The sequence below is a fragment of the Onychomys torridus genome, chromosome 1, assembly GCF_903995425.1.
Source record: "Onychomys torridus chromosome 1, mOncTor1.1, whole genome shotgun sequence".
In the NCBI taxonomy this organism is placed as follows: domain Eukaryota; kingdom Metazoa; phylum Chordata; class Mammalia; order Rodentia; family Cricetidae; genus Onychomys; species Onychomys torridus.
Genome location: NC_050443.1, coordinates 123999807 through 124010528, shown reverse-complemented (window position 1 = coordinate 124010528; position 10722 = coordinate 123999807). Strand labels below are relative to the sequence as shown.

General features: G+C 57.9%; 1 protein-coding gene across 1 annotated transcript; it reads right to left on the bottom strand.

Annotated features, from left to right (window-relative positions):
- Positions 1 to 579: 579 nt before the first annotated feature.
- Positions 580 to 9809, bottom strand: Clcf1 (cardiotrophin like cytokine factor 1). Its single transcript, XM_036174804.1, has 3 exons — positions 9740 to 9809; positions 3644 to 3810; positions 580 to 1920 (listed from the first exon to the last, which is right to left on the bottom strand). Exons 1-3 carry the CDS (start codon positions 9753 to 9755, stop codon positions 1426 to 1428), a joined length of 678 nt encoding a protein of 225 aa, XP_036030697.1. The 5' UTR covers positions 9756 to 9809; the 3' UTR covers positions 580 to 1425.
- Positions 9810 to 10722: the final 913 nt, after the last annotated feature.

The window sequence follows — 10722 nt, the reverse complement described above, 5'->3', positions numbered from 1 at the left end:
AGGAGAAGAGTGGGTGAGGGCCCCACGAAGGCAGCCACTCATGGGAGCCTGGGGAAGTTTGGGACTGAATTTCAGGGTTAGCGATTAGCAAGAGTCAGAGAGGGACGTAACAGCTCTCCCCACTATGTGTAGGTTGAACAAGAGTGGAGAAATTCAAGGCCAGACAGACCTGGGGGACCAGTGGAGCAGTCCAGAGACAAGGGAGACTGGCAAACCTGTTACCCACACAGCTTTGGGGAAGACCAAGGCATTTCAGGTGTGGCAAAGGATGGATGGGTTCCAGGAGCCTGTGTTGCACCAGAGCCAGCAGAAAGAGCCTGCACCCCAAGCTCTGTATACCTCTAGGTAGAAGGAAACAATGGGAATTGGCAAGCGGGGTTAGGGTCACCAGAAATGTGCCCCAGAAAGACTGTCAGGCCAGGCAGCATCCAAGTTCTGGGGAAAGCATTTTATTTGTTAATACAAGAATAGAAATTCTGCAATAAATATCATCTAATAAATAACATCTCCAAATAAATAAATATTAATACAACAAACTTAAGAGTCATGAGTGGGTGGGGGCTGGGGATAGGGCCTGGGGGAGCCATCCCCCTCACCCCACAATGCTACTGCAATGTAAACTTTCAGGAACCCCTGTGGCTGTGGCTGCCCTCCCCAGCCCAGGCAACCACAGATACCCTGGGAAAGGGGTGGGGAGGAAGGAGGCACCGAGATGCCGGCAAGACAATTCAAGGCGAGGTCCTGATGCTCCACATGGCTTTTGTTTTCGGCCCTGTGCCACCAACGGCCTTGGCGACTGCTGGGCCTGGTCTGTCCCTGCCCTTCTCTCTTAGTATTACATCTTCTGGTTTCTAGACCACCTCCAGCACAGACCCTACCTCCTCACTTTCTATCAGACCCTTCTTTAGACTGGCCACCTTGTTTCCTGAACTGGATATGTAGTTATTGGGGTAGGGGAGCAACACCCATCCAAGGAGAGGGAAAGGAGCCGGGGGCTTTACCCCAGAAAGGCACAAGCTACAGCGACCCCCACCCATGCCCTCCAGGTGTGCTTCTGCAGGTGCCACACGAGGAACTGAGTGGGCACTGGCAAGTGGCAGGCAGAAAGCAGGAGGCAGGGAGCACCTTTATACCCACCTGAGCCACTGACTCCCTCAAGCGTTACCTCTGTGGAAACAGGATAATGCCCACTTCACCTTTTCCCCAGACCCTAGGACTCTAGGAGCTGGTCAGGGGACAGGGCTTATCAAGTTACACTCCCCATCCAAGGCAGAGGAGGACAGAGTTCCCACTGTCTGTTTCCTGGCTCAACAAATGTTGGTATACAGGTGTGTTTTTTTGTTTTTTTGTTTTTGTTTTTTTCCCACCCCAGAATGGAAACACAGCTGACTGGGGCAGGGGATTGGGGGAGTTAAGGGTCAGAAATCAGAAGCCACGGGCCTCCAAGTGCAGGGTGACTGAAGCTGTCGGAGGTTGCATCTTCTTCTTAAGCCGGTTGAAGTCCTTGGCTGAACGCCACAGCCAGGTCTGCAGCTCCTTCAGAAGCCAGAAGTCATCCATCTTCTGGAGGAAGTCACTGTGGGCAGGGCCAGGGGCCCAGGCTGGCTCAGTCCCTGGCAGAGGCTGGGGCAGTGGGTAGCCAAGAGCTGCCATGACACCTGCGATACTGCCCAGCAGGCCCTGGAGACTGGTACAGAAATGGGCCAGACTGCGCCGGAGTTCGGCTGTGGCAGCTTGCCGGTTGAGGCCACGCAAGTAACACAGGAGGTGGCTGTAGGCCTCATAGTTCTGGGTCAGCCGCAGCTTGTCACTGAGGCTTCGCCACACTTCCAAGTTGACAGTGGCCTTGGGCAGGGTCTCGGCCCCCAACCGAGGAGGATTGAAGTCAGGCTCGTTGAAAGGGGGCCCCAGGTAGTTCAGCTGCGAAAAGGAGAGGGCGATGGGGAAGGAGGAGAGCAGAGCTGCCAGCCTGCCACCAGAGGGATACTTCCTCCCAAACATGGTAGGCCTCTGTTCATAGACCTCCTGAGTTTTTCTAGCCAATGTGTCACTTGCATGGAGGTGACAGGTGAAGCAGTGGGGTGATGAGCTCTCCTATGGAGAGCTGTAGAAAGAGAAGATACCAAGGAGCTGCTCAGGAAGGACGTGCTGATTGGCTGGGCGGAGAGTGCCCACCACAGGGCAGGGCAGAGAGGAAGAAGACCCCGAGGAGCCTGGAAGCCAGGCTGGAGAGGCAGAAGGTGGCCTCTGAAAGTACAGGCCAGGGAAAAGCTCCGCAGGGCAGTTGGAGAACATGAGAGGGAGTCTCAGAGAATGCTGTCGGGTTTGGTGAGGAGATGCTTGATGACCTGGGAGAGACGGTGGCTGTGGCCTGGAAGCCAGATCGCAGGGGGTTAAGGAATGAGTGGGTGGAGAGGAAGTGGAGGCAGAGGGTGTAGACGACTCCTTGAAGAAATTTGGCAGAGAAAGTCAGGAGAGAAAGGGTCGGGAACTAGAGAGGGTAGCAGACTCAAGCCGAGGTTTTCTGCGCAGGGAAACCAGCCAGAGGAGTCTGTATCGAAGGCCGAGGGGTCTGGTGGCACCGAAACTCCTCTTCTCTTCGACAGGCCCAGTTCCTCAAGCCACAGGGTCAAGGGATAGGGGATACTCACCAGCACCCCAGAAGAGGATTCGGTTGCTAGGAGCAGAGCTGTAAAGCAAGGAGCTAAGGACATCTCAAGAGGGATAAGAGAGGGGCATGCAAGGCAGTGGAGTACAGGGAAGAGGGCAAAGCCGTTGCCAATGCCTCGGGGGATCGGCCTGAGGCCCAGGGAAGGGGATGTGGGAGATGTGCAACTGGGAAGGAGAGAGAAGAGGGGCGAGGCCTGGGAGAGGCGAGGGCCCAGGGGGAGGTTCGCACGCTGACAAGCACAGAGACAAACTAATTTCCTCGGTGTATCCTGGGGCTGGAGCCAGCTCCCCCGCCACCCTCCTCCCCTTTTCTTCCCTGGCTCAGGAGTAGGGTCTGGGATGTGGAAGAGGAACACGGGAAGAGGGGCCTGTTCCCCATGGTCCTCAGCGCCTCTTCCCTTCTCTCCTGGGCTCTATGAAGTTCTCTGGACTACCCTCAGATTCTTAGGGTATAACCAGCCTCCACACCCTGAACCCCTTGTTGTAACTGCCCTGGACTCTTTGTAGACCCCTCCTCCGACACCCCCTAAGAGGCCTGTGAAGGATGGGAGAGGCAGACAGAGGGAGGCCCATGGGTCTAGAACAGCAGGGCCCCAGGTCTGGGGGTAGAGTCAAGCTGGAACACAAGCATAGAAGGTGGGCCTCTCCATCCCCACCCAGCCCCGCCCTTGCAAGAGACACCACAACACGGTGTAAACAGAGGAGACTTCCCCAGCCCCCAGGGGGAGGCAGGCAGCTGGGCTGGCAGCCAATGGGGCAATGGGCCAAGGCGGGTTCGAGGCCTGCCCACATGCCTAGTCCTGGAGCCAGGATGGGGGGGGGGCACCTGAGAGGGAAGGGCAGGAGATAGACGAAGAAACTGTGTGGACCCAAAGGGCCTCTCTCATCACCCCATCATTCACCAGGACCCCTGCTCTCTTCCCAAAAGCCTCTGCTCCCTCTACCCAGTGCCCAAAATAAACGGGATACTCACATAGGTCCCAGCCAAGTTGCGGAGTTGGTGCTCCAGGTAGCGGGTGAGGTCATAGGTTTTCTGGATGGAGGGGCCAGGCCCTGGATCTCCTGTGCGATTAAGAGCTGGCACTGCAGGGAGGTGCCAGAGCACCGTGCATAGGCAAGCTAACATCCCCCACGAGTCCCCTGTGGAGAGGATGGGCAAGAAGTATGAGGGTGGGCCCAGGCCCAAGCGGGGAAACAATTGGCAGCCCCTCAGGTGTCTGTCCCCACCTTGGGCTAGGAAGGGGGGGTGAGGGTGAGAGACCAGATGGGGGGGGGGGGGGGGATGGAGGAAGGGAACCACTTTTGGTCCAAGAGTGGATGTGGAGGTATGTGTGCAAGGACGAAGTCCTGGTATTTGTGTCTATCAGTAGATACTTGACGGCATCTGTCAGCTCAAAGTCTTTGGCATGTTTGCCACTGTGTGCCAGGATTGTGTGCATGTGTGTACTGAGAGGGGCAGGCCCGGCGTTAGGGACTGTATGTCAGTGTGTCCCAGCCTCTTCTCATGTCTCCCAGTCACACTGTAGCAGGAACTAAGGGATGGGAATATGGCATAGGTTTGTTCTGGCAAGCTGTGAGCATGAGCCCTGTGGAACAGTGCAGAGAGGCAGCAGCAGCAGCAGCAGGGTTCCGCAGCCAAGGTCCGCCTGAAGGGTCCAAGATAGTTTGTGGAGTGAGAAGTGGTGGGTAGACACTAGAGCACAGCTCCTGGGTGTGATGAGGGTCTGATGGCGTTATCTGAAGGAGATGTAGTGCTCCCCTTAGTAGCAATGTAGAAGTTTGATACTTTCCCCCACCCCCCGCTTTTTTTTCCGGTAGTGCTAGAATTAAACACAGGGCCTGTACATACAGGCAAGTGCTCTACCACTGAATTATAGCCCCAGCTCCTCTCTATTTTTTGAGACAGGTTCTCCCTAAGTTCCCTACTTGTGAACTTAGGATCTTTCTGCCTCAGCCTCCTGAGTAGCTGTGATTATAGGCCTGTACTAGCAGACCCTGCCAATGTCTGCCCTGTCTTTATATGGAGTGTTGGAGGAGGGACATCAAGGGGAAAGACGTGAGTTTAAAGAGGCAGGCTGGTCCACAGACGACAATGGAGGACTTGTGTCCCAGAAACCAGCAGCTGAGGCTTGGAGAAGGGCCAGGTCAGGTGGGAAACACTTTCCTAAAGGGCTTTTTAGGTGATCCAAAGATCAAAATCAGTACCCATCTGGGCTAAGATAGGGTGGGAATGTAAGTAGCTGTGGGCTAGGTTAGGCTTAAGGGCTAGGTTAGTCTTAACATTTCCGATGAATTTAGACTTGGGATTTGGCTGAGTGAGCGTGGTTGAGATTTGAGTCCAGGAAGGGGATGTGGTTACATTTGGGCAGGCGGAAGGTTAGTTGGGACTAAGATCTGTGAATTTGTTGCTTTACACATCAGATAGAATGGTGTTTGGCAAGTCACAAAAAGCAGGGATAGTTTGGGTTTTCAGCTTGGATAGGTATGAGGTCAAGTGGTTTCTTTACTCTAGTTTACATTTTATACTTCCAGATTTTTCTATAATGACACGTTTCTTAGAAACAAGTGGATAGGCTTAACAATTTGCCTGTATTCAGACTCGGGACAGGGTTTGATGTAAGAAGCCATGAAGACGAGATTAAGGTTAGAGTCTGTCATATGCTAAGCCTACAGAAGTCACTGTTGGGACTCTGTCACATAGAGAATACAGGAGGCAGCTGAGAGCTTCAGCTGTGGCACAGGTACTCAGTACAGACTCTCAGGTGCTTGACTAAGTCAGCTTTGCAGGTGGAGCATGGGAGGAGTGCGTATCCATCCCATCACAGGCATGAAAGCGTCTTAGCTTGAGTGTGTGTGTGTGTGTGTGTGTGTGTGTGTGTGTGTGTGTGTATGTGTGCAAGTTCACGTGTTTGTTTTTTGTTTTGTTTTGTTTTGAGACAGGGTTTCTCTGTGTAGCTTTGCACATTTCCTGGATCTTGCTCTGTAGCCCAGGCTGGCCTCTAACTCACAAAGTTCCACCTGCCTGTGCCTCCCGAGTGCTGGGATTAAAGGCGTGTGCCACCACCGCCCGGTTTGTTCACATGTGTTTTCAGACAGCAGGATCAGACACTTAACTGGACAAACAGGCTCCACTTTCCTCTCCCATATGTGTAGCCTTGGTCCTTCCTTGGTCCCTTCCATCCCTAGTTCTTACCTAGCTCTGTTTTCTTTTCTAGTCCCTGATTACCAAATCCCCAAATACGTCCAAGTCCTCCTCCTCTGTACCAAGCCCTGGGCATCTGGTGAAGTCTCCTGTAGGATCCTGTGCATATCTTGTAGGGTTAGTTTTGGAGACTGGAACCATCATGAGCTGAGCAGCAGTCCTTCCAGCTCTGAGACAGATTTTAGGATGAAGTATGGTTTTGCTGGAAGTTAGTGGCATTGCCAAAGTCCTGCCAAAGCAGAAACTGGAGGCTTGGCTGGCCTTTTCTCCCCTCCCTGCCAAAGACAGCCCTGTCATCCAGAATCCTGGACTAGGCTATCTGCTCCGTAACTGGAGGTATAGACAGGAGTCCAGCCTGGAGCCGTCTCCCCTCCCTTCCTGGGCCCTGTGGGACATCCCTGGGGAAAACAGCTCCTTACACAGGGGGCAACAGGAGGAGAAGCCTTTGGATAAACAACAGCTAAGTCATCTGGGCAGAAAAACGGCTCGTGAAATTAACCAGACGAGGCCGGTGTTTCCAGGAATATTTCAGTTCTGAGGTAACTGTATCACTGCAGGCTGGGGGTGGGGGACACCGGAGAGCAGAAGGAGCCTACTGACCAGTCCTGGAGAGAAGCAGAAAGAAGCAGGAGTCGTAGGAACCAGAGTGGAAGCCAGCAGAGGAGAAAGGACAGGTGAAGTACAGGACTCTGCTGTCCTGTGACAGCTCTGATCTCGGCAAGATGTGCTCGATTCTCCGGCAGCCAAGCTGGAAGGCCTGGACAGAGAACACCTGAGCTTAGTGTGGGCACTGAGCCAGGGGCTCCCAGTGCCCAGGGGCAGGTCTGGTAGAGCCCAGCTCTCTGCTTCCCTCTCTAGCTCATGGTATGCAGGTGGACCCCACCACCAGGCTGCATCCCAGCCCCTCCCCCAGCCTGGTCCCCAGCCCCAGCCCTGCCTCTGGCTGCTGCCCACTGATTGTTTACATCCCCTTCTCCTTGTGTTTATAAATCCGGCTGAGCACGTGAGGAGCTAATGAGTGCAGCTCACGTTTCCTGCTGCGGCACCCCTACACTCCCCATCCTGGCCCCTGCCAGGGCCAGCCCCTAATTCTATCCAGATCCCTGGGCCCTGGGAAACAAGGCCCCCCTCATGAACACATACACGCACTGCCTTAGCCCCATCAAGCCCAAGGGCCACCCCCACATGCTACACAGGCAGGCCTTTAGCCAACCCCCCCCTCAGCTCCTGGCCCATCTCATAGGCTGACCACCCTCAGTGAGGGTGGGGGGCTCAGCAGTGCAGATGTCCAAGGTTGATGGCGGAGACTGCACCTGGGACTAGGGCTAACAGCTGTAAGTGCTAGAGCTGGGTCCAGAAGTTCTCTATAGTCTAGGCTGAATATGGGAGCCAGAGGAAAGGTCCTGCCCTCAGTCCAGATCATCACCAGCATCTGGGTGACCATGGAGAAGTCCACTGAGGAGAGCTGGAGGGAGTAGCCTAAGAAGGGATGTGAGATCCACGGGTCCTACCCAGGGAAAGGCCTTTCCATCCTCAAGACTGGCTGCCCCCTTCTATTTTTTTTTTTTTCCTTCCTTCGCTTCTGCCTTCTCAGGTTCCTTTCCCCCAAGGCTGCTGAGGAACGGGTGCGATGGTGGGAAGGTAGACCTGGAGATCAGGAGACCTAGCTCTGCCATGACCCCATCTGGGGACAGTGGGCTTCCATAAGGAGCCTGCACTGTGCTTGCTAAAGTTCCTCTCGGCTGAATCATGTGGGCTCCGTTCCTGTCTCCTTTCCAACATTCCCATCTTTCTCATCCTCTTCCTTTCCAGTCCAGAAGACAGAAGCACCCAGGGTCAGGGGAAGAAGCAGAGGCAAGGCTAATCAGTCCTTGGGAAGTCAGTCAGTCCCGGAGTTGCGCTGGGGCTGAGGGGAAAGCTCTCCCACGTGCCACAAGAGGGCTCTTGAAGAACTCTGGGAGATGAGAGAAGCCCACAGCCATAGGCTGAGCAGCCCACTGAGGCCAGAAGCCGCCGAAAAAGCAGTGAAGGGAACGGTTCAGAGCAAGTGTGTGGGTGAACTGGAAAGGGTGTTGTGGTCAAGAGTGTGCAGGAGGAGGGGGTGGGAGAGGCTGCAGAGTGCAGGAGCCAGGGTGTGAACAGGCAGGTGGGATTATGGGGAAGAATGTGAAGTGTCAGGAAATCAGTAGCTAGTGTGTAAGTAGGGGTGGCCTGCAGAAGTGTGAATTGGACACTGCAATGTGCAGCCCGGGAGCCCGTGACTCCAGTCAGCAGACACTTCTGGGACTGGCCGGGGACAGTGGCTGCCACTTCTAGGTGTTCCTCCTCTACCTCTGAAGTGTGGGTACGGGACACTAGGGCTAGAGGGGTGCGCCTTGTCTGTTAGGGAACTTAGAACTTGTGTTCCGTGGCGGCGGGGCAGACGGCATGGCAAGTGTGTCCTGGCTTGAGACGGATGCCTGTCATGGACAATGAACGCCAGAGACGTCCCTAGGTCAGTCAGATTCGGGGGGGAGACAGGGGTGCGCCTGATGCTCCCACCTCTAGCCTTTCTCTAGGATTCCGTCTGCCGCTACCATGCTTCCAGTGTCTGCCCTTCTTCCTCTTTGGCAGGTTCCTCCTGCCCCTAGGCTCTGGAGAACACAGAGATTGGGGGGTCTCCTGGAACCCAGTGTAATAGGTAGGTGAGAACATGGGTGTGGGGACTTCGGAGAAAGCTGCGCGGACTTTGCTTGAGGGGCTCAGCCCTGAGAACTCGGGCGGTAGGGGTTGGCAGTTCGCTGGCCCTACCTCCTCGACCGTGACCTCTCGTCCCGGAGCCCTCCCGGCGGCGGTGGCGCCTTCCCCTTGTGTGGCCCCGGCGCCCCCGGCCCCGCCCCCCCGTCCGCTCCTTCCCAGCGGCGGCGGGGGCGGAGGCGGGGTCCGGGCGCCGGGCTGCGGGGCTCGGCTGAGCCGCTGCCCGCTCCGGCGCGTCCACTCCCTGCCCTGCCCGCCCTCCTGCCACGGGCCGCCGGGCCAAGCTCGAGGGGCTGCCGGCGGCTCTCGACGCTCCCGGGCCGCCGACGGACTTTTCCCTGCTGGGTCCGGCCGGGCTGCGTCTCCCCCCACCCCCTCCCGCAGTAATCACTCCCAGGCCACCGCGGGCCCGGGGCCCCGGCCGCCCCGCCGCGCCGCCCCTACCTGCCGCGGGCTCCGGGGCGGTGGGCAGCATGGAGGGCTCCGGCCACGCCGCGCGCAGCCTAGTAGCCGGGAGCCCCGCGGCCCGGCCGCCCGGCCCAGCCAGGCTCGCTCTGCCCTCCCTCCCTCCCTCCCTCCCTCCCTCCCTCCGCTCGCGCGCCCTCCTCCCCTCCCCGCCGGCCGAGGAAGGAGTTCGGCGCGGCCCGAGGTGTCGGCCTCCCTCGCCTCCCGCTGCTCGGCCGCGGGCTCCCCCTCTGCCTCCCTCCCTCCCTCCCTCTTCCTCTCCTGGCCCCCTCCTCCCTCGCGCCGCGTCCCGTCCCCCCCACCCCCGCACCCTCGCTGCCCGCCTCCGAGTCGCTCGCCCCGACTCTGGCGCGGGGCTCGGTGTCCTCGGGTTCTCCGGGACCCCGCCTCGCCGTGGCTCCAGGTGGCCGCCCGTCCAGGTCGGAGGGGTGTCCAGGCTCCCCGCCGCGCTCTCGGCCACCTCCCGGCTCCGCCGAGCGGACTCCAGGAATGCCGCGTCCCCACCCGGCCCCTCTCGAGGGCTCCCGGCCGTACCTCCCCAGCCCGAGCTCTGCTCCCCGGCCGGGCCCCGGCGTGGGGCTCCGGGGGTGGGGAGGAGGACGGGAACCGGATCTCACTGCTGCTGGGCGGGGGCGGAGGCCGAGGCCTCGGACGCCTGGCTCCTACCTGCTCGGAGGTCCATGGGGCTGGGGGCCGGGCCGGCCGGGCGCGGCTCCTCTCCCAGAGGCTGGCGGAGTGGGAGGGCGAGCCGCGGCTCCGGCGAAGCTTTAATAATCCCATCCGCCAGGCCCACTCGCAGGTTTTTTTCTCTCGGTTTCGCATTTTTTTTTTCGGTGTGGGACATTCTGCAAACTTTTTTTTTTCTGACGTGTAAAGCTGTAACCACAAATTGTAGCAGGCCCTCCCCGGGGTGGGGGGGAGAGGGGGGAGGAGGGAAGGGAGGGCTTCTGGGGCTCCTCTCCCTCCCACAACACTGAGGGGGGGTGAGGTGAGGCAAGGCTGCGACGGTACCACCCTAGGCCTCCTGGGGGAGGGGGCAGGGAGGGCATCGTCCCTCTGCAAACCCTTGAGAGCTTGGAGAGGGAGCTGGCCTTGGTGTGGGCTTCTTCCTTGGTGCGTCGGCCAGGGCACGCTGGCCTCCTCCTGTTCCCTGCTGGGTTGAGGGTCCCGGTGCCCACCCTACCTCTGCCTCTTCATTTCTAACCTTCCCTCCCCCTCCCACTGGAGTAAATGCAATGACACATTCTCTCAAATGCCAGCAAACTGGCCTCCAAGCAAGTGATGGTGTTTTTCCTGCTGCCCTTTGTCTGGGCTGACCGCCCCCCTGGCCTATTGTCCCGCCGCTTGTGCTTGTCCCCTTTCCAAAAGCTAGAGCTAAGTGAGGCGCCAGCGGCTGAGGCAGGTGACTAACCAGCTCCTAATGCCCCCCTGAGGAGGGGAGAGGGCACCAGGGCCCTGCTTCTCCCTCAAGTTCACAAGGGTTTTCATTCTTCCCAGTGACCAGGGAGAGTGCACATGGGTGGGGGATTTGTAATTCATTAATCAGCACAAGGCACCGGACCAGTTTCAACACCAGAGGCTTCACGGGTGACTCAGCGGGAACGCGCAGATTCAAGGCCATGAACAGACCAGACCCAGCATCCCGTTTG

Coding starts and splice junctions, on each gene's coding strand:
- Clcf1 (XM_036174804.1), bottom strand. Junction 1,921..3,643: donor GCAACTTGGCTGGGACCTAT/GTGAGTATCCCG, acceptor TCCTTTTCGCAG/CTGAACTACCTGGGGCCCCC.